The 23,305-nt window shown below is 46.9% G+C and overlaps 1 protein-coding gene across 1 annotated transcript; it reads right to left on the minus strand.

The window, feature by feature from the left end:
- Positions 1-7,059: 7,059 nt before the first annotated feature.
- LOC115080941 (oocyte zinc finger protein XlCOF6-like) lies at positions 7,060-15,517 on the minus strand. The gene is made up of 8 exons (XM_029585416.1): positions 15,428-15,517; positions 14,938-15,220; positions 13,718-13,844; positions 12,206-12,319; positions 11,967-12,074; positions 10,836-10,964; positions 9,955-10,062; positions 7,060-9,493 (listed from the first exon to the last, which is right to left on the minus strand). Exons 2-8 carry the CDS (start codon positions 14,959-14,961, stop codon positions 7,851-7,853), a joined length of 2,253 nt encoding a protein of 750 aa, XP_029441276.1. The 5' UTR covers positions 14,962-15,220; positions 15,428-15,517; the 3' UTR covers positions 7,060-7,850.
- Between the last annotated feature and the right edge of the window lie 7,788 nt (positions 15,518-23,305).

Here is a 23,305-nt window from a genome sequence, read left to right on the forward strand (position 1 = left end):
CCTAATAATAAACAGAGCGCCAGATTGGGAGAAATACTGCCCCTAAAGGAGTCTTGAATCTCAGTTTCCATCACCCCCCCTCCCCCCCCCCCCAAAAAAAAATTTGGGACATTGGGGCAGGCCCATGCTACGTGGAGATGGTCTCCAGGGATCCCCCACCACCCCAGAGACGAAGCTGCTCCGGAAAAACCGGGGGAGATTGCTAAACATTGGTGCAGCAGTGTCGCCATCAGTTCCACCCTTCTGCAGGACCTGGAGATCTGCCACATCTCATCCCATCTTATTTGAGGTTTGTTATTCTAATTTACTTTTTTTTTTTTTTTTTCAAGTTTGTCCTCTATTTGCTCAGAATCTGGACCAGCTCTGCCCTGTGCATTAGAATCACGTAAGTATTCCTTGAGGGAATTAGTCATCCTCGGGGGGGTCCATCCCATCTCTAATCCTTCCCAAAGCATTCCTAATTGGCAAATAAAGAGGACGCGTGTCACATTATTTAATACTTGACTTTCAGTTAATGAAATTAGGCTATTTTCCCCCACCTCGCTCCACATTTGCCACACATATTTCATCCCACATTGTTGCTATTACCACATCAACAAGAATGGTACAATCCGCTACCATTGGCTTTGTGGGCTGGATCTGAGCTTTATATACAAACTCTCGGGCTAAGAGTCTAAGAAAGGACTTCTGCGTTTCCCCTCTTTCACCCCTATTTTTTCATCTCGAGCTACTGGCGCAGCGGCGATAGTCACCACCACCGATGGCTGGTTTGAAGATAGAGGGACTAATGCAGAAATGTCATTGCCTACAGCTGGTATTCTACGATCCTTGAGGCAAGTAAACACCCTGAAGTCTGCACTGCTGCAGACAAGCAAAGAATACAATGTGGTATTACATTAGGTACATTTTGATAAGTCTGAAGCATTCCCTCTAGGCTCTAAATTTAGCTACCTTGACAGGTTTAAGATATCCAAAGCAGGGTTTACATATCTAGGTATACGAATATCCCCTGATCTCCACAACCTATTTAAGATGAACTGTACTCCAGCAACATCAAAAATTACAAGGATTTAAAGGTTAGGGCATATTTACACATCTCACGGGCAGGGAGGATAATGCACTTAAAATGAACATTCTTCCCAAGTTCATACACTTCTTTCAACATGTCCCATTCATACACTTCTTTCAACATGTCCCATTCATAACCACCCAACATATAACATTGAGAGACCGGGCCTTCTCTACAGCAGGCCCACCACTATGGAACTCAATCCCCTTAGAATTACGACAGGAACCATGTCTACCAACCTTCAGAAAAAGACTTAAAACAGGGCTGTTCAAGAAAGCCTTTCCAGACCCTTACTGATTCTCCTACACTAAATACAACAAGACTGATCATCTTCCGTTAAACTAATATAGTCATTAACAATCACCGCAAAGTTCTACCTCTTGTTAAACTTCTATCTTCCTCTTCTTTTACTCCCAGTTAGAATCATCCCTGTTTTATTGTAACTTCTTCTTCTGAGCACTTGTTATAATTTGTTATAAGTTGTAATGTATACATTCAAGTTATAGTTTTGTATTGCTCACCCCTTGTTTTATGTAAACCGACATGATACGAACTCCGTGAATGCCGGTATAGAAAAATCACAAATAAATAAATAAAATAAATAATATAGCATCCATGTTTCTTTCTACTAACAGTATTATGTCCAGCTAATTCTGGCAGAGCAGGGTGCCTCCCATTAGTACAGAAACACGGTGTAGGCCGAAACTATAGGGCGGCGTAGGAATTATCAGAGCTCATGCTATAGTATTGGGCATCAAGGTTGGCTTGTTTGAAGGACTGGATCAGGGATGATTGGGATGCTGCATCAATATAACAGGAAAGAGATCAATCAGAAGGAATACAGCTGCCTTTGCAACACACAGTAAAACGCCATTCTGTTTCTTTGGGGAGAAGAGAGAAAGCAAACAATGCAACCTACGCTCCTGCCCCTCCCCCATTGCTGATGCTATATGAGCCAAAAAAGGAAAATTGGTTCTTACCTGTTAATTTTCATTCCTGGAATACCCCAGATCAGTCCAGACAAGTGGGTTTATGCATCCCTACCAGCAGATGGAGGCAGAGAACAAAACTCTGAAGCACTGCTACATAACCGACAGTGCCACCTGCAGTCCCTCAGTATTGACCTGTACCCAGGCCATAATGTCTAACTCCAAACCTCCATGATCTCTTCCTCTAAAAGAGCTGGGGAACAAGTTGGAACTCCCAACCAAACTGACTCCTGAACTATGGGATCGTGCATCTCACAAAAGTGAAAACTATATACAAATTATATTCTGCAGCACAAATTTAAATCCTGTATCCAGAATCAGGAGAGGTCTTTTGAGAATAATCACAATGGGCTGGGAATCTGGACTAATCTGTGGTATTCCAGGAATGAAAATTAGCAGCTAAGAACCAATTTTCCTTTCCTGTTCTTACCCAGATCAGTCCAGACAAGTGGGATGTACCCAAGCCCCTTTACGCTGGGCGGGATCCCGAAAAACCTGCACACAGCACACTTTCCCCAAAGGCGCCCCCCTCCTCTGGGGCCCTGACATCCAAACGTTAATGTTTAGTGAAAGTGAGCAAAGAGGATCACGTTGCTGCCTGACAAATCTCCTGCAGAGACACCAACTGACAGTCCGCCCATGAGGCTGCCTGTGCCCTATGCGTCTGCAAACTCTCAGGGAGCGGCTGACCTTTACAAATATCGGCCGAAACAATCGTCTCCTTCAATCAACGAGAAATTGTACTCCTAGTTGCTTTGCATCCCTTCTTTGGTCCACTGAATAAACACAAAAAGATGGTCCGAGGTACGAAAACCATTAGTCACCTTGAGATATCTTAAGAGAACCCAACGCACATCCAAAAGATGAAGTTCCCTCGCATGGGGAGAATCGGGCATCAGATGAGAAAACAATGGCAACTCCACTGTCTAAAATGAAAAGCCGACATCACCTTGGGCAAAAAGGAAGGAACCGCCCACAACGAGACTCCATCATTGGAAATCCTCAAAAAAAGGCTCCTTGCACAATAAAGCTTGTAGCTCAGAAATCTGTCTCGTCGAGCAAATTGCCACTAGAAAAACCTTCTTCAGGGTAAGATCTTTCAAGGAAGCCCTGCATAAAGGCTCGCAAGGAGGACCACACGGTACTCGCAGAACCAAATTAAGATTCCAGGATGGACAAAGTCTATGGATTGGAGGACGTGTTGAGGGAGTGCTAGAGAGCGATCCCGATTCCGGGGAGAGTTGTGTGCCCTTGGACCACAGCGCGACTGCAGAGAACTCCGTAGAAGTGCTGAGGCAGGTGAGACGTATCCCAGCACAGGCAGACAGGCTGAAGACCAGGGACTCTGACCTCCACCGAACCAGACACATCAGAAGAGACCCAACAATGCAATGCTGGTCTCTGGGGTAGCCCTCCGGCCACTCGATAGCCCTTTCGGACCTGCGGTACGGGAACAGCAAATGCGTCAGAACAGACAGAGGTCGAGGACAAGCAATGGTACTGAAACAAGACAAAGACTCAAGACATGGTCAAATAAGGATACCTGCAGACAAGGTCAGATGAAAATGCTTGAAGGTACGGTCAGACGATACTTGAAGACATAGTCGGGCAAAGGTACTTGGCAACAAGGTCAGGCGAAACATGAGGCAAGAAGGCAAGGCTGGGGCATGGTTACGTTAAGGCTGAGGCAAGGTTATGTCAAGGTTAAGGCGAGACGAGGACTCTTGATGAATGGAAAGATAGGCCAAAAGGCAAAACATCTGAAGACTAGACGGCATGGTGATCTGGAGACAGGGACAACGAAAATATCAAAGGCAAGACATCTGAAGGCAGGTTCAACTAGGGTATCCAAGGCAAGGACATCAAGACTTCGGGCCCCCAAGGCACTCAATGAAGACAGAACATCCGAACGCCCGGCCTTCCAGACTTCGGACCTACCAGATACTCAACCAAGCGCATCACGAAGGAACCTCCAGATCCACTCCATTCTTCAAACTGGACCGCGATGGCCACCACTAGAGACTGGACCTGGCTTCCTCCTGGAGCAGCAACAGCATCTGAAACTCCTCTGACATCGGATTCTAACGGGGCAGAAGAGCTTTCTGTAACAGACGCATGTGCGCAAAAGCCCATTGCACCAAATCCAGCGTAGAAGTCATGGACCCTAGGACTTGCAAATAATCCCAAACTTTGGGGACTGGCAGGTCCCGCAGCCGAAGCATTTGCGACTGCAACCTGAGCATCCTTTCCAGGGTAAGAAACACCCTGCCCATCCAGGTTTCAAATCATGCTCCCAGATAATCCAAGGACTGGGACAGTATCAGCTGGCTCTTCAACCAGTTTATCACCCAGCACAGGGACTCCAGGCACTCCGTCACTCGCTGAATGGAGTAGAGACATTCCACCTCCAACTTTGCCTGAATAAGCCAATTGTCGAGGTACGGATGGACCAGAATCCCCTCTCTTCTGGAAGGCTGCCGCCACTACTACCATCACCTTCATGAACGGCCTCAGTGCCATAGCCAACCCGAAGGGAAGAGCTCGAAACTGAAAATGCTGTCCTAGCATCGTGAAGCGCAGCAACCTCTGATGGTCTGCTCTGATGGGGATATGGAGATATGCCTCCGTCAAATCCAGAGAGGTCAGGAATTCCCCCTTGCACACTGCCACAATCACTATCTGCAATGTTTCCATCCAATATTGTGGCACCCGCAATACTGCATTGACCCTTTGCAGATCCAGAATGGGCCAAAATGAGCCCTTCTTCTTGGGAACCACAAAGTACATGGAATACCTTCCCTGACTGCGCTCTTTGTGCGGCACTGGGAGAATGACTTCTAATCGTTTAATTAAACATTAAACGTTAATAAACATAAACCTGTTTATGTTTATTAACGTTGTTTGATTCATTCATTTACAACTTCTTAACAGTTACGTTCTATTGTTCAGACACCTTGTTTTAATGTAACGCCTTAGCCACACCTGTTCTGTTATAATGGAAACCGATCTGATTTGATATTTGTATCAAGAATGTCGGTATACAAAAATTCTAAATAAATAAATAATCGCTGCAGCCGCAGCAGAGTGTCCCACACTGCCACCCGCTTGCCGGGGGGGGGGGGGGGGGGGGGGCGGTGAGAAAATTCTAATGCGTAGCCGTCCCTTATTACTTCCAGCACCCACTGATCTAAAGTGATTCTGGTCCACTCCTCGTTAAAACAGGATAACCTTCCTCCGATAGCCACAAGAGAGGAGTGGACCAGCCTGCCTTCATTGGACGGGCTTCGCACCTCCAGAGCCCTGTCTGGAACCCTCTCTGGCCAGTCTACTGGTCCCCCAAGAAGACTGCTGTCTGTCTGAACCTTGCTTCTGCGAAGAACTGGAAGAACTTCTGTTGGAGCAAAATCTCATCTCACGGAAGCGAGTGCGGGAAGGTCTTAGTGCCTCTCTCATCCTCAGGCAACCTATTCCCTTTAGACTCTGCCAAATGCTTCATCAGCTTTTCCAGGTCTTCTCCAAACCATTAACTGTCCTCTAAAAGGGAGATTAGCAAGCTGTGCCTTTGACCAAACATCCGCCGATCAATTGCATAGCCACCAAAGCCTTCGCATGGCCACTGCGAATACCATATTCCTAGCCAAAGTGCAATGCATGCAGCTCCTCTGGCTTTCTCCTGCACCCAGCACAAACAAGCCCTCTACATAAGACTAGCGCAGACTGCAGCCCTAAGGCTCAGAGCCGAGACCTCAAACAGTCTCTTCAACAGGATGTCCAGCTTCCGGTCCTGGAGGTTCTTCAAAGCCGTGGACTCTGCCACTGGTCATTTTCTTCGTCACCACCAACACCGCCGCATCCACCTTTGGCAGCTTTCACAGCTCCAAGGTGCTCTCCGGCAGGGGGCACAACCTGGCCATAGCCCTGGTCACCTTCAATCCAGCTTCCGGGGAATTCCACTCCTCGTCAATCAGCTTCTTTACCTGCTTTGGCAAGGGGAATGTCCTCGGCGGTCCATGCAGACCCTCCAACACAGAGGTTACCCCTTCCATGTCAGAGTCTTCTTGCGCTACCTTAATCCCCAGTTCTTCCAGAACCTGAGGGATGAGAGGCCACAATTCATCCTTGCGGAATAACCTGACCACCCTAGGGTCATCCCCTTCTGTCAGAGGGACCTTGTCTGCATCCGGGTCCCCAGCGGACCAGCCCCCAGATCCGGGCTCTGGTCCATATGCGGGTCCTGCAGATCGTTGCCCAGCGGATCAGCATCATCGAAATCCTCAAAGGAAACGTCACCAAGAGATCGATCCAGACCCAACAGGTGCAAAATGCCCCCCTTCCTCGGAGGCGCCTCAGACCAAGACTTCTTAGCCTCACCCCGGGCTGGCCGAGAGGCTGGCCGCTCCTGCCTGGTGAGATAGGCCTCATGCATCAGCAAAACAAAATCCATGGAAAATCTGCCACGGTTCCCCTGCTCCATGGGTGCAGAGTCCTCCCCTGTGTCTGCTGACATCTCCCCCACCATCTGACCCCTGCAGCACAGGAGAAAGGGGGAGGGAGGGGAGTCTCTGCCTTCCTCATCCATGGCAGGACTCCTGCCTCGTGCAGCCAAAATGGCCGCTGACTTTTTGAACCCTCTTGAACAGGGCCTGCAGCCCGAGTGCAGTGTCTACCCCTTGAAGCCTGTGTGGAGGCTCCCTCGCCTCCAGAGACCCAGGCAGGGCAGAGATGGGCCGCACTGAGGCGAAAGCGCCTTCTCCCGCAGGCCCGACAGGATTTCCTGCGCTCAGTGGGAGACAGCATGGCACGCGCGGCTCACAACTTTTAAAAATAAATAAATAAACCGAACATGAGAGAAAAAATTAAGCCACCGCCGCCACCACCACCACCACTAACGCCGCTGACCCAGCTCCAGGTGCTGAACAGACAGCTTGAGCTGCGCAAATTCCTCCTCACTCCGATGCCGAGCCAACACAGCTGCACGAAGAAGGGAACGCACTGACCAGCAGCCCTAAAAATCACACAGCCTCCCCAGCCCCTCATTAAAAAACACCCGAAGGCATACTCTCCTGTTTCTGGGGCTCCAGGACGCTGCAACAGGCCGGCTTGGGTGGTAGGCCCTCAGGTGGAGCAAGGGAACCGGAACCCCTGGCTTTCCCTTCCACTGGAATCAAGGGTCGAGTCTGGCTGGAGATATCCAACCCCCTGCTCACCCAGAGGGATGGCCCACAAAGGAACCTAACACCTCTGGAAGCTCCGTCCTCAGGTCTTCTATCTTCTCTCTAACACTAAAACTAATCTCTCTATTTTTTTTTTCCTGAACTATCAGACTGCAGGTTTGCACCTCTACCATCTGCTGGAAACAGAAAAATAAAGAGGGACTGCAGGTGCCACTCTCTGTTATGTAGCAGTGCCTCAAAGTTTTGTTCTCTGTCTCCATCTGCTGCTAGAGAAGCATAAACCCACTTGTCTGGACTGATCTGAGGTATGAACAGAAAAATGTAATTTACTTGGCGAGCAATGTCTCATCCCATTCTGCTGCCTAATCCTAGCATAGCCCACATGGTTCAGATTCAGAAAACAACAAACAAGTTTATTAGAGAATCAGTGGATTTATTGTCCCCTGTAGTTCCAACTGCCTGTGTCAGGGTTTTAACTATAATGGCTGAAGTAAGTCTTTATATTTCCCCACTATATTTATGCTTTTGCTAATTGTTTATCCTGTTTTAAAGAGTTTTTTTTCTCTTGTTTAGCAAATTCTGTTGCTCCTTTCTCCAAGTGTGCATGTGAATTCTCTCTCATTCCTTCTGTTGGTCAGAACTCTTTTCTGAGCTTATGGATTGAGACAGATTGTTATCGCTCATTCTCTCTCCTGTGTGAACTATCTGATGAGTTTTAAGCTTGGAACTGTATATAAAGCATTTTTCACATTCATTACATTTAAAAGGCTTGTCTCCTCTGTGACGTTTTTTGTGTGCTGTGAGGCTTGATTTCCTAGGAAATGTCTTCTCACATTCAGAACATTTAAATGGTTTCTCTCGCAGGTGGATTATTTCATGCTGTCTCAATTTTCCCACCTGACTGAAACATTTAGCACATTCAGAACATTTATATGGTTTCTCTCCTGTGTGAATACTGATATGTTCCCTAAGGTTTGACCTCAGACCAAAACATTTCTCACATTCAGTACACTTAAATGGCTTCTCTCCCGTGTGACCTAGCTGATGAACTTTAAGCTGAGACCTGCATGTAAAAGATTTTTCACATTCATTACATTTAAAAGGCTTGTCTCCTGTATGAAGCTTTTTATGCTTTATAAGGTTAGGCCTCAGTGCAAAACATCTCTCACATTCAGTACATTTAAATGGTTTCTCACCTGTGTGAACTCTAATATGGCCCCTAAGGTCTGAGCTCATAGCAAAACATTTGTCACATTCACTACATTTAAATGGTTTTTCTCCTGTGTGAAGTCGCTCATGCACTCTAAGGGTTGATTTCAGAGGAAAACGTCTCTCGCATTCTGTACATTTAAATGGTTTCTCTCCAGTATGAACAATCTGATGAGTTTTAAGCTGTGATTTCCATGTAAAGCATTTTTCACATTCATTACATTTAAAAGGCTTGTCTCCTCTGTGAAGTTTCTTATGTGAGGTGAGGTTTGATTTCCTAGTAAACCCTTTCTTACATTCAGTACATTGAAATGGTCTTTCTCCAGAGTGAATTCTTTCATGTTCTGTGAGGAAGCATTTGTGACTGAAGCACTTATCACATTCAGAACACTTAAATGGTTTCTCTCCACCATGAAGACTTGTGTCCCCCCTAAGGTGTGACTTCAGAGGAAAATACTTCTCATATTCAGTACACTGAAATGGTTTTTCTGCTGCGTGACTTCTTGTGTGTTCTTCCAGCTCGTCACTGCAAGTAAAACATTTATCACACCGCGTACATGTTAATGGTATTTTTTGTACATGAAACTTTCTATCGGCTATCAGATTTCTTTTCCTAGAGGTTCTTTTCTCTCCTACACCACATGGAAATTGTTTCTCCCTTCCATTGTACTGTTGGACAAATCTGTGACTTGACTTCTTAGTGAACTTGTTCCCACAATCAGTCATTTCTTGGTGTTCAATAATATGCGAGTTTGTGGTGAAGCTTTCCCAAGTACCAGCACTTTCAAAGAATCCCTCTTTTTCACTGAGTCTTGGATTATCTACAACCTTTGAGAAGGGTTCGAAATTTCTCTCACATTCAGTACACGACGTTGATCTCTCTCCTTTTTGGATTCTGTCTTCCATCCTGGGTGATGTTACTTTTATGGCACCTCCTTCACAGTCTGCGGAAGGATCTGGGCTGTCTCTGGAAGGGTCTTGTTTTTTCCATTCCGCCCTCTGCTGTCCATCGCACCTTCTCTGCATCTCACCGTTATCCCAGAACCCATTCCCTGTTAGATAAAAATGAGAGAGTTTGCTCCTTATTTTTATAGCAATTGAAAAGGATGGTTATAGATCAGGAAACTTTAACACTATGGGATTCCTTAAAGGCCTTTGCTTGGCTTAGGCTCCATATTACATGTAAGCAACAGTGATATTTGCTTGCAAATGGGTGCAGGAGGGCAAGAGCACATGACCAGAGAGAAACAGACCATGTCAGAGGTCATCCTGCTGGCTCTGTGCATCCTGGCCTGCCCTCCTATCAGTCACATCACAGTCGCTGACCGGAAACTCTGGAATTCCTTACCAGAGACCACAGAATTAAGCTGGACCTGGAGCCTTGAACCGTACATATGCTAGCTTAAAGAAACAAATCCTAAAGAGGCAGTGATACAATGTAACTGAAAACAAGTAGAAAGGCTCACACTGCACGAGTAAATAGCAAGGATTTTATAAGAATTTACCATCTCACCTCTGTTGATATCAAAAACCTCCTCTCCTCCATGCAGCTGCTCACTGGTATCAGCCTCTTCCATTTTCACGATCTCTACTGTGAGGTCAGGACTGTAACCTTGGCTGTCTATTAGAAAAATGGGAACATAATGTCCTACTGGGCATCCTAGCAGTTTTCAAATAGTCTGGGATATCGACTTAGGAAACGTTAAATGTGGCTCAAGGCGAGATAGGAGCATAGTAAACAGTGGCATCCAGTATGCCTAAGAAAGCGACTAGGGTTGTACTTCTGCCTCGTGCAAGAGATAAGATTTATGTGAACTCTGAAAGTTTAAGTGGCATCATGGAAGGAGCTAAGGACCCTCTGGACCACCGATATAAAAAGGAGCCATGCCGGTCATGCACAATCCCAGGGCCATTCAAACTGCTTCAGAACCTACGCCTGGCTGTGGGATTCCATCTCCCTCCCTCCTGCTACTGCTACTGCCAGACTCGTAGAAAACAAGAGCCATGCACTGCCTGCAGGAAGACAGGGAGGAGGTAAGAAAGAGGAATGACAGACAGGAGGCCACGAAAGAAGATTAGGGAAAAGGGAGGAACAGATAGAGGACAGCAGGGGAGATTAGAGAAGGAGAGTAGAAGAGGAGCCCTTGGGGTGTTAAGGGGGGGAAGGGCAAAGAACTGAGTGCAAGTCAAAAACAGAGAGAGAGTTCTGTAAATTGAAAAAAAAAAAAAAAGCAGAAATCAGGGGAACAGAACAAACAACTTATCCAGACAATGTTGCTGGAAAAGTCAGGGCCTTCCTTCTAGTATCTCATTCTTGCAGTGTCTTATCTGAAGGAGGAGTTTTTCTTGTAAAAACGCTGGGCCCGTCGCTAGCTCTCGTCCAAGCCACATTACCTGCTTCATGCCAGTCCTCACATGCGTCCATCATGGGCCCAGCTCCTCTTTCCTCACATCCCTGGACCTCAATCTTGAATCCCTCTTGCTTAAATCGGATTAAAAGGTCAGGATTGACAGCAGGGCAGCCTGTTAATGGGAAAAGATAGTCCTAATAGCTTTAGAAAAGTTATCCTGCAGACTATATTATCAGTGCCCGTGAGCTCAGGATTATGCTGTTTTCATAGTCTCTGCATAGCTAGGAAATTCTGGTCACTGCATCTCATAAAAGATATAGTTACGATGGAGAAGGTACAGAGAAGAGTGACCAAAATGATAAAGGGGATGGAACAGCTCCGCTATGAGGAAAGACTAAAGAGATTAGGGCTGTTCAGCTTGGAGAAGAGACAGCTGAGGGGGGATATGATAGAGGTCTTTAAGATCATGAGAGGTCTAGAACAGGTAAATGTGAATTGGCTATTTACACTTTCAGATAATAGAAGGACTAGTGGGCACTCCATGAAGTTAGCAAGTAGCACATTTAAAACTAATCAAAGAAAATTCTCTCTCACTCAACACACAATTAAGCTCTGTAATTTGTTGCCAGAGGATGTGGTTAGTGGGTTCAAAAAAGGTTTGGATAAGTTCTTGGAGGAGAAGTCAATTAACGGCTATTAATCAAGTTTACTTAGGGAATAGCCACTGCTATTAATTGCATCAGTAGCATGGGTTCTTCTTAGTGTTTGGGTAATTGCCAGGTTCTTGTGGCCGGGTTTTGGCCTCTGTTGGAAACAGGATGCTGGGCTTGATGGACCCTTGGTCTGACCCAGCATGGCAATTTCTTAAGTTATTTTGATAATACACAGCTCACACTCCTCACTGTCCCCACCAAGAGCTCTCCACTGTGGTGATACATGTCATGTTCTTCTCTCTCCCCCTGACCCTAGGAACTCACATCACCCACTAAGCAGGTGTCCATGCTCTTATCTCTGGATTTCTGTAAGGCTTTCAATTTCCTCATCTTAATTTAAACATGTTATTCTCCTGCTCTCTTTTTTCCCCACCAACTTCTCTGGGGAAGGATGGTCCCTGTACCAGAGCGCTTATAATCTGACAGGAAGTAAAGACGGCCAGCAGGAATTTTATACTCGCCAGTTACCGCAGGGAGAATCTCTTCAGTCATCTCCGGACGACCCAGGAAATGGGACTCTTCCTCCTCTTTGATGCTCAGGGAGAACACGGACGTTACAATCGGATGACCTGTCACAAGAGAGGATTCACCGAGGACCAGATATTATCTGATTTCAAGTCCCCCCAAATGGTTGATGTTGATGTTCCACCTCCTCTAATCTGAAAATGCAAAGCCTTTTAAATCCCAAATGTTTACTTACTATCAGTAGGGTCACGAATGCCTTCTTTTCCCTCCTGTTCATAGCGTTGAGTGAAATATTTCTCATCTTCCTTTTTAATCTTGAATATGACATTGGGATTAAGAATTGAATAACCTGGCAATCAAGAGAGCAAAATTACATTTTAAATATGTTTAATTCCAGTGGCGTGGAGAAGGGCACGTTTCCTGTTCTGATGGCGCAGGGTGCATTTGTGTATGTTTGCCTGACAAAGCTTGGTGAAAGGAGACAGTTGCAGCCTGCCACTTACTCAAGAGATACCCTGACTCCCTGCCTGCTTCTCTCATCGTTTTGCACAGTAAATTATTCTGTTCATCTACGCCCTTGTGGAATTCATCATCTTAGATCTGTGGATATTTGGGTCATTAAGTTAAGGATACAGTGAAGAGGTTTTCTGGCCCATGGCCACTTCTGTTTATGACTCTCCCAGGTGAAGGCATTACAGGTGCCAACCTTTTCTGTAAGGATCGTGCCCTTCCGGGGAGAAGTCTCTCAGCTTCTTAGCTGCATCTGAGAAGGAAAATCCCAGTCCCGGAATATTTATAGGGCTCTATCTAGACACCAGTGAGAGGCAGAAAGGGGATATTGGACCTCTGACACCTAGTTACCACCTGGAGGAGCTGCATATTTTACAGTTACGTAGCACAGAGCTAAAATATCATCCCCTTACACAGAAGCTGTGGTTCTCGGGTGGGTATCGGAGAGGTAAATCCTCCCTCCTGTATCAGCGACGCAGAATCCAGCTGCTGTTGTATAACGCATCTGGTTTAAGACATAACAATGTTACCTTAGAGGAGACATCTGCTGGCTGGGATCCAGGTCTCCCTCTGCTGGTAAGTTAAGGAAGTCGTGAAGGTCTCAGAGTGAGTGAAATGAAACCAGCTCTCTACACTACTCACCCCCTCACCCCCAGTAAGAGTGAAGGAGGCTGCCAACCGCCTCCATATTATAAGGCACAGGCTACTCCCTTCCTGGCTTTTCCCCCCAGTGCACGCAGGGGATTGTAGTTCTGATTTTCTAAGGGAACTCGATGGGAAAATCTGAGTTAGCTGTTCCTACACACCACTGGCTGAAACCATGAGTGAATGAGCCTATTCCTTATGACATGGAACCAGGTGGCAATCTTATGTATGAGCAGTGCTTTCTGGAAAAGGAAAGAAGTACTCACATGAAGGATGTATGTGGGTTGTTTTTGTTTTTTTTCCAGGGAGCACAGGGCAAATCAAGCAGGTGGAGGGAAAAGGTGCCAGTACCGGCATGTACCACCTGAGAAATAGGGCCTGCCAAAATGTTTAGGAGCTGATAACAGCAGGGGTGTCTTTTGCCAAGCTCTGGGCAGCCATGGCAGTTCCTGAGGCTCAGTACAGCCTCAGGTGCCAGGCCCCAAATTTTATGTTCCCAGGTTAACCTGGCATTTTTCCAGTCCTGAGAACCTGCTAACACCCGTACTGCAAAGGATCTATGGGCGGTAGACAATAGAAGGGGCATCTTTACCCCGTGACATCAGGACACCGTGAATCTCCTCGATGACCTTCCGGTACAGCTCCTTCTGCCATTCTCCCAGGACGCCCCACTCCGCTTCCCAGAAATAAGCAGCCACATCGCTGAAGGTGACGGAGGCCTGAAACAGCAAATAAGACACAGTCAGCCCCCTCTCCCTCCAGCTTCATTATAACCTGTGAAAATATATGTTGTTATACAGCTTCCATCAGTGAGATCCAGTGACATTCCCAGAAGGGGAGTCAGTAATACACCATGTAGTATAATCACCTTCCCTCTCCCTCCCAAAACCCTCTAAGCTGAATGACCTTCCTTCTCCTCTACCAATCCCCCTGACCTCTTCCATCACACCCCACCTGATACCACTACTCCACCCCACCTGCCATCATTACTTTCCCTTTCCCCCTCTGAGCCTGGCATAACTGCCTTCTCTCCCAGCTCTGAGATAAATTGCTTTCCCTTCCCTCTCCCTCCACCCAGTTTTACTAGCATAATCACTTTCCCTCCCCCCACCTTATCATCATCTTGCCTCTCTCCCTCCCACTTCTGGTGCAATTATGTGCCCTCCCCGGTGAAATAATCAATTTTCATCTCCAGAAGCTCTCCCCCCCCCCCCTCCCCAGCCATCTGTCCTCATCTTCCCTCCCCTCAGTCACAATAATCAATTCTCCCCCCAGCCTAGTCATTAATCCTCCTTTCCCTCTCCCAGAACACAATATTATGTCCTCCTCCCTAACCACTGTGCTCCCGCGTCTGCAGGATTTGGCCAGCAGGAGCCAGCTTTCTCAGGAAGTCCAAACTGCACACAGCCCCCCCTAGTTTCAAGAGATCCACTGGCCCTGCCTGCTTCCCGTTTCAGAGGGAAACCAGCAGAAGCAGCAGCGGATAAGATGCACTGCTTGCCAACATATGCTACCAGCAGAAAGATATTGCACAGGCAGCAGGGACGAGGACAGAAGCAAAGATAAGGCTTGGGTCAGCAGTGGCTCTGCCCACCCCTCTTCTTGCCGACGGTGGCACCTCTGCCATGGCATAGTGGCCCTGCTTGCCACTCTGCATTCGCTAGTACAAGTGTGCTTCAGCCACAGCACCAGCATGCATTGTTAGGGGTTGAGCCTGCTGCAGATTCATTGACTCCCTAGGAAGCCCTGATTGCCCAGGAACGCATTCCCCTTTAATCTTTGAATAAAAGAGGTCAGGAAAGAATTTCTTACTGGATCAGAAACCAGCACTGACATTTTCCTTCGGGATGGTGAAGCCGCGGGGAGGGATGCGGGCTGGAGATGTCCCTTCTCCTGGGCAGATGCTGAGAAAGAGGAATAAGGCAGGAGCAGGCTGGGCTGATTCCTGTGGAGTTACAGATAAAGTCTCAGCTCCTCTCCTCCCGTCCCCTCCTGCAGAGAGGAAGGGGAGATTTGGGATGTCAGGGATTTCCAGTTCTGTGGGGAGGCAGGAGATTTCTCTTTACTTCTATAGCTTTTCTGCTCCTTGCAGCCCCTAATGGAAGAGAAGAACAGAAACAGGAGATCCCCAGTGTGAGCATTTACTTATTATCTCGATTTTATTCAACCTTCTTTTCACATAGAGCCTGCACTGTCATATACAGTATTTAAAATAAAACAATAATCATGCAAAAAAAAAAAAATATATATATATCGCCGAACACATAAAATCAAATAAAACCATCTTCAAAAAAATCCCCACCTTTCACTTCCTGCTTGTACTCTGGGCTGTGCGACCTCTCCGACGTCATCAGGTCACCTGATCGACCCACCTGACCAGGCCTCCGAGGGCTTTGTAGCCTTGTTTCCATGGCAGCCGTGTACCATGTGACCATTTTAGTAGGGGGTTTTTTGGAGAGAGAAATAGGACCGTGCCGGGATTAAAAGGGTGGGTGGGGCACCAGGCTCAGCAGGGCTGCTTTTCACCCGGGCATGGATAGGGGGGAGGGCATTGCATGCTCATGACTGTGCTTAAAGTCACTTTCTTGGCATGACACTTTTACCTGCGTTGCCAAAGTCATTTTACAGAATAATTAAAATAAAGGGTAGGAGGAGAGGAGGGAACATTACCAAATGGTAATAAATCCAGCTTTCTGTACAGCATTAGAGCCATGTCTCCGTTTATGGCTCTGCTCCAGTCCAGACTGACCCTGGTCAGATTAATTTTCTATCCTGGTGGCAATGATGCCTTAGATTTTGCTGCTCTAGTTGCTGTTTCTCCTCTTTCCCCCAGGATTATACAGAGGTTTTCTGGATCATTATTTTGTGGGAATTCTTTGATTTTCTCTGTCCAGCTTTGGGGAATGTGCATCTCTGATATCTTTGGATTGTGCACAGGAGGACATGCATTTCTGTTTCTATTTCTCCAGTGTGCATTGCATACAGAGTCAGGCATCTTGGGGTTTCCAGTTCAGTTTTTGTCTGCTTCTTTCTATTTCTGTCTTTTGTTTGGTGAGAGTCTGCCTGTTTCTTGCATTTGTGACTGAGGTGAGGCATTCTGCTAGTGTATTGTTTCTGTGTAGGGATCTGCAGCAGTCTAGCTTGTCTGTTTTCCAATTTGCTTCTCCCAATAGGAGGTGTATTGGTGTTCCAGGGCAGATTGCAATATCTGCATTGCTGTCTTTTTTTGTACACCAGGTTATAGTTGTTTGAGTTCTGGGTGTTAGTGCTGCATTGGTACAAGATTTGCTACATGGTTGTGTGTTACTTCACAGACAGCATGGTAATGGAGGGAGTTCATGTCACCATTATTGAGATCAAATAATGTGGTAAGTAAACCCTTCTTTTTAGAAAATTGAAGATTATGGTGGCTACAAAATATCTTAATCTAAATACCACAAATACCTCCAAACTTAAGCAATTAATTATTAGACGCTTAAATTGACTTTCATAATAGGCTTCGTCGTAGAGTAAGATAACTTTACTAATCGGCCTTATGTATAATCATTGGTCAATGTTAGTAAAGATATATTTTTTAGTCGGTTTTTTTTCCCAATGCTGCTATATCATTAATAATAACAATATGTGAAAATCTGAATTCCAACTTAGCTTCAAAAGTTGACGCCCTAACTAAATCCCCAGCCCTAACTAAATCCCGCCCCTACCTTTGTTCAGAAAGTTACGCCTGCCCGAGGCAGGCGTAACTTGCACGCGCCGGCCGGGGGCTGGTTTGGAGGCCTCGGCCACGCTCCCGGAATGCCCCCGGGCCGGCACCCCACCTACATCCCCGCCTCCGGAACGCCCCGAATGCCACGCCGCCCCCGACATGCCCCCCAAGCAAAGCCCCGGGACTTACGCACGTCCCGGGGCTTTGCGCGCGCCAGCGTCCTATACAACATAGGCGCGCCGGCGCGCAAGGCTTTTAAAATCTGCCCCAGAGTGTCTCTCTACAGAACTGGAGGTGTAGGATGTCTACTGAGGTTCTATCCCATTCTATATAGTTTGGGATTAATGATAGACCCTAGACCTCACTCCCATATAAGACGATTGGTTGAATGATGCTATCAAATAATTATAAAAGCAGTTTTACTAAGGGGTTACATTTGTCCAGAGGTTCCTTCGTTGCATATAGGGCTCTTGGAGCTTTTTTTGTAGTATTTTTATAGCCAATTTAAAACTCCCAGATGCACTTAGTCTCAAGCCAAGGTATGTATAATCTAGGCTAGGGTACGCTCAACGTTTTGTATATTTAGCAAAAATGTAAATTTGTATTGAAGATTTTTTCACCTTTTCTGGAAAAATCATAATTTTTCCAGAAAAAATTTACTTGTAGGGCCCATGATTTGCAGTAGACCTCTAGCAGGTTTACATTATCTTGTGGAGCTTCTGTGGTGGGGGACAGAATGACCAAATCATTTGCATATAGCAGGCATTTGACTTCTGAGTCATTTAGTTTTAGCCTTGGAGCAGAGGATTTCTTCAGTACTATGGAGAGGTCATTGATGGTGAAATTTATACTTACTTGTTAATTTCCTTTCCTTGAGTCCTAACAGACCAGTCCATAAATGTGGGTTGCATTCTCCGGCCAGTAGATAGAGGCAGAGACAAAATTCAAGAGCTGACTTCACTCTCTATAAAAGGTCTGGTACTGCTTCAGCTCCTCAGTATGCTATGCAGAAGCTAGAAAACAACTAGGAGCCATTATTAGTTTTGGTTGACCAATTACCATTATAACAAGAACCTACTACCATTGTTCAAATCTCTTTCTTGGGTACTAGGCCTGAGACCCGAATACCAATCCCAAGTTCCCTGTACGTACCTGGATCAGTCCAGACTCCTGGGTTCATTCCCCCTCCTGCCAGCAGATGGAGACAGAGAAAAGCTTTGCTGACACTGCATCATAACCCTCAGTGCCCCCTGCAGTTCCTCAGTATTTCTCTGTCTCCAGCAGAAGGCCGAGGGTGTGAATCCTGCAGTTCTGCAGTGTGCTAATTTTTTACAGCTAATTTTTCCTTTTGAATCTTCCTCCCGGGGGTTTCTTTTGGCTTTTTAAGAATCCCAGTGGTTCTGCTCTGTCCAGTTGAGGCGGCCGAGCCGGGGGTTGGTGCCCTTGTGTGTGCTCGGTCTGTGTGCCCGTGGGGTGTAAATCTGGTTGTCCAGATCCCTCCCCTTCACGAGGCTGCTGAGGAGGCTGCAGGCTGTATTTCATGATTTTTTAAGTCCCTTTTGAGACTTTTGCCTGTTTCTTTAAGGGCAATTTGTCTCTTTGGGGGATAAAGTTAAAAAAAAAAAGTTTTGTTTTGCACCAGAGCACAGCTTGGCTGTGCGGGCGGCTTCCTTTCCTTAGGTGGGAGTTCTTAGAGGTCCTAGTGTTTTTGGGGGGCTCTTTCAGAGTTTTTGGAGGTGAGTGTGTTTCTTTTCTTTCTCGGGCATCTTCCTTTGCAATGGCTCGCGGCAGGGCATGCTGTTCTTGCAGCTCTGTTTTCTCCCGTTTGAATCGATCAGGGCTGTGCGCGGGATGTGGGGGAGGGCTCCTCAGTCGGCCCCCCACCAGCTAAATGGCGTCGCGTTTCAGGCATTTTCGGGCCAGCTGCGAGCAAACTTTCTGCTTTCCCTCACCCGGTCGATACGGGAACGGCGGCCATTTTGGATTTCTCTGCGGCAGTTCCCAAGTCGCCGGAGGGGGTGGGGGAGGGTCCCCCATCTTTGTCTCTGGCCCATTCTGATGTGGGGAACAGACAGGAAGGGCTGGAGGGGGAGGAAAGCCTGAGACTGCCAGTTTTTCAGCCAGGCCCTGCAGGGAAGCTATTTTCCACGGATTTTGTTTTGTTGCTTCATGATGCTTATTTAGCCAGACAGAAGGCGGCTTGGGGTACTACTAAGCCGCAGCTGACGCCAGTTCAGCCCACTAAGGGAGCTCCGGGTGGTTCCAGTCTGATCTCTATGCCCAGTAGGAGAGTTCCCTCAGGGCAGGGCCTGATTCTGCACCCGCTAGGGGATTCGTCTGAGGGTGCTGAGCCTGTGGAGTCTAGCGGGGCCCCTGGGGGCGCTGGGTCTGTGTCTGGCCAGGGAGCACTGGTAGGTCCGGTTCATCCGGCAACCAGAGGTGCGGGTCTAGGGGATGACCTGGTATCTTCCATTCATGAGGCGGAGAACCCTAAAGTGGTGCGCCTTTTTAAAAGGGAAGAGCTGGATGTTTTGCTTCCTCTGGCTTTTCAGGTCCTTGGGGTGAAAATGCCACAAGAGGACCAGGAGTTGGAGGGAGAGGACCTGATCCTGGATGGCATACGGGGTCCCCCAACTTCTTTTCCGTACCACAAGTCGGTTAGGAAGCTGGTGGAAGCGGAATGGGGGACCCCTGATTCTGGCTTAAAGGTTGGCAGGTCCATGGGGAAGCTTTATCCTTTACTGGAACAGGATTTGGAGTTTTTTTCTCTCCCGAAGGCAGACTCGGCAATTTCAGCTGTTACTAAACGGACAATTCCTGTGATTGGTTCAGCCGCTTGGAAAGATGTTCAAGATCGTAAGATGGATTTGCACCTTAAAAGGATTTTTGAGGTGGCGTCCCTGGGCTTGCGTGCGGCTGTTTGTTCCAGCTTTTTCCAGTGTGCTTGTCTTCGCTGGGTACAGCAGCTCCAGGGAAACTTACCGCAGTCGAGTGTGGACGCAGACACGGCTGAGAGAGTGGAAGCAGCTGTGGCTTACAGGGTGGATGCCCTCTAGAATTTGGTGCATACCTCCTCGAGAGTTATGGCATCAGCCGTTGCCGCCAGAAGGTTGCTCTGGCTCCGCAATTGGGCAGCGATGTTTCCTCCAAAGCGCAGTTGGCTGTGTTGCCTTTTAAAGGTAAGTTCTTATTTGGGGAGGATCTCGAGCAGTTGATGAGATCCCTTGGAGACAATGAGGCCCTCAGGTTGCCCGAGGATAAGCCTAAGGCTAAGAGATTTTTTCAGTCAAGGTCTCGTTTTCGGTCCGACAGAAGGACGCGGCCTGTGTGGGGGGTGTCTGGGCCTCAGAGGCAATTATTTTCACAAGGGCAGGCATGGGGGCAGTCCTTTACTATAGGTGGTCGGTTACGGCAGTTTTATGATGAGTGGGCCAGGATCACTGAGGACCAGTGGGTTCTCAGCGTGGTAAGATACGGCTACGCTTTAGAATTTGCTCCTACTGTGTGAGAACGTTTTCTGATTTCCCCATGCGGTTACCCAGACAAGAGGTCTGCGGTTCAAGTGACTCTAGATCGCCTATATCGCTTAGGGGCTGTGGTGCCGGTTCCCCAGGCAGAGCTCCGCCAGGGGAGATATTCCATTTATTTATTTATTTAGCGTTTTTCTATACCGGCATTCATGATTAGAATCACATCATGCCGGTTTACATTTAACAGGGGGTGTAAATTAAAATAAATAACTGAACAGAACTGAAAAACTGTAACAAGTGAAATGAAAAACGCTGAAGTTATAATAAAACAGGATGCTAAAACTGGGTGGAGGAAAGTCTAAAGGAACTTAACAGAAAGAGCCATTATTTACTGTATTCTAAGAATGTCTGATTGTGGTTGTCGTTAATATGCGATTCAAATAGGGTCTGGAAATGCTTGTTTGAACAACCACGTCTTAAGCCTTTTTCTGAATGTTCGAAGGCATGGTTCTTGACGAAGTTCCGGTGGAATGGAGTTCCATAGAGATGGTCCTGCTGTATTTTCTTGTCTCCAAGAAGGAGGGCTCGTTCCAGCCGATACTCGATTTAAAGGTCAATGCGGCGCTCAAGGTGCCTCTAACCATCCTTAGAGGTTTGTGTGAAGCTCCTTTCGAACCATTCTGGAGGTCTACGCTGAAGGATTTAACGCTTAAGGTGGCTTTTCTTGTGGCCATATGTTTGGCTAGAAGGCTCTATCTTGCCATAATCCTTTCCTTCAGATTTCGGATGTCGGAGTTTCCTTACGGACAGTACCTTCTTTTTTACCAAAGGTGGTCTCAGCGTTTCATAAAAATCAGTCAGTGGAGCTTCTGGCCTTCTCTCCCTTATCGACGTCCGATCCTCATGCGAGGGAGCTCAGACATTTGGATGTACGGAGAACTTTGTTGCGTTACCTCAAGGTTACAAATCACTTTAGGAGGTCCGATCATCTCTTTGTATTGTGGAGTGGAGCAAACAAAGGTTCCAAGGCTTCTAAAGCCTCTATTGTGCATTGGTTGAAGGAGGCCATTTCTTCTGCTTATATCACACGGGATCGTCCAGTTCCGGAAGGGTTGCATGCTCATTTCACACGTTCGCAAGCGACCTCATGGGCGGAATCACAACTTGTTTCTCCACAGGAAATTTGCAGGGCTGCGACTTGGAAGTCGCTGCATACCTTCGCAAGGCACTATCGGCTAGATGTGGGGGATTCGGCATCCCCTTTTTTTGGCGAGAGTGTTCTGCGAGCGGGACTCTCCAGGTCCCATCCTGGATAAGGGCTTTGGTACATCCCAGGAGTCTGGACTGATCCGGGTATGTACAGGGAAAAAAACATTTGTTCTTACCTGCTAATTTTTGTTCCTGTAGTACCACGGATCAGTCCAGAGCCCGCCCAATTAGGGAAGGGGAATATTTCGGGGAGAGTCGTCCGCTCAGCTGTAAGATTATTCTCTGATGCATTCCGTGTTGTTGGTTATCGTTTAATTGTTCAACGTTTTTTGCTACTTTCTGCTTTGATATAGATATATACTGAGGAACTGCAGGAGGCACTGGGGGTTATGATGCAGTGTCAGCGAAGCTTTTCTCTGTCTCCATCTGCTGGCAGGGGGGAATGAACCCAGGAGTCTGGACTGATCCGTGGTACTACAGGAATAAAAATTAGCAGGTAAGAACCAATTATCCTTTTGCACTCAGGGCTGCCACATTCACCATGGACAACCTTGCACTTGCCGTTGGCTCTCCTGAGTGTAAAATTCCCCTGGAACTACAGAGAGAGAAGAAAAAAGGACACTGGGACACAAAAATAATTTTGTAAACAAACCGCAAAGGTCAGGGACTGAGGATACCATCTGCTCCCCTCTCCCTGTGCTGTGTTTCTCTGTTTGGTGACAGGTTCTCTTTTTGCTAAGACTATTTGTATGTCTACATATATCTATAGGCTTGTATGTGACTATAACTATCTACCTAGCTATATACTGGTATATGTTCCTATCTATAAATCCACTGAGCCCTCTTTTTTTCCTCTTTTTTGACCATTGTTTTCCTTTTGGGGTGGGTCCTGGACTGGTCTGTTAGGACTCAAGGAAAGGAAATTATAAATATAAAGGTATATATAAATTTCACCTTCCTTCATGTCCTGCAGACCAGTCCATACATATGGGATGTACCAGAGCAGTCCCTATTCTGGGAGGGAATTACTTAGAATTGCTTTCAGGATTCTCGTATTAGATGCTGTGCCTTTTGTTTTTTACCGAATTGACACCAAGTATTCTGTAAAAGTATACTAAGATGCTCTTGTAGCTGCCCTACAGATTTCCCCTAGGGTCACTGGTCTGCCCTGTGCATAAAACACTGTCTGAGCTTTCTTCCTTTTAGGCTCATGAACCTTGGCCTTGCCTTTAATATGCAAGCTTACTTACTCTGGTGCGCCAGCTTTGGCTGGTTCTGACCACTCAACTTGGATGGTTTATGCTGACATGTCAACTCCCTGAGGGCCAGTCAAGATTTGCTTCTTCTTAGCAGCGAGTATGAGGGCCTCCCTCTACAAAAGACTGGGAACACTATATATATATTAGACGCTATCTAAACATCATATGTCAGCACAGGGCTACCTCTTGGTCTACCACTAGGCTAATGTCTGACTGAAAGAGGGGCCAGTTTCCCTCCCTGTGCGGGGGAGGCTTGTTACTCCTTACTCCACGAGTATCCGGAGTCCCAGCTAACCCAAGGGAGGAGCCTCGTTGCTGTCCTTGAGGGATCTAGGAGCAAGTGTTTGACCAATATCTGGTCACAGGACTTGGAGGAAATATGCAGGAATGCATTTGATCCTCGGGTATGCCCTCATCCTGGGAACCCCAGGATGAGAATTCCCCAATTTTCTTGAAAAACCTGGAATAATATCTGCCCCTACTAAACAACCTAAAAAAAAAATGTTGCTAGGCAGACAAATGCTTTGAACATCAGT

This window comes from Rhinatrema bivittatum, chromosome 19 (assembly GCF_901001135.1).
Source record: "Rhinatrema bivittatum chromosome 19, aRhiBiv1.1, whole genome shotgun sequence".
Classification (NCBI taxonomy): Eukaryota; Metazoa; Chordata; class Amphibia; order Gymnophiona; family Rhinatrematidae; genus Rhinatrema; species Rhinatrema bivittatum.

Coding starts and splice junctions, on each gene's coding strand:
- LOC115080941 (XM_029585416.1), bottom strand. CDS start 14,961: ATGTCAGTGCTGGTTTCTGATCCA. Junction 12,320..13,717: donor CGGTGTCCTGATGTCACGGG/GTAAAGATGCCC, acceptor CTTGATTGCCAG/GTTATTCAATTCTTAATCCC. Junction 10,965..11,966: donor GATTCTCCCTGCGGTAACTG/GCGAGTATAAAA, acceptor TCCCATTAACAG/GCTGCCCTGCTGTCAATCCT.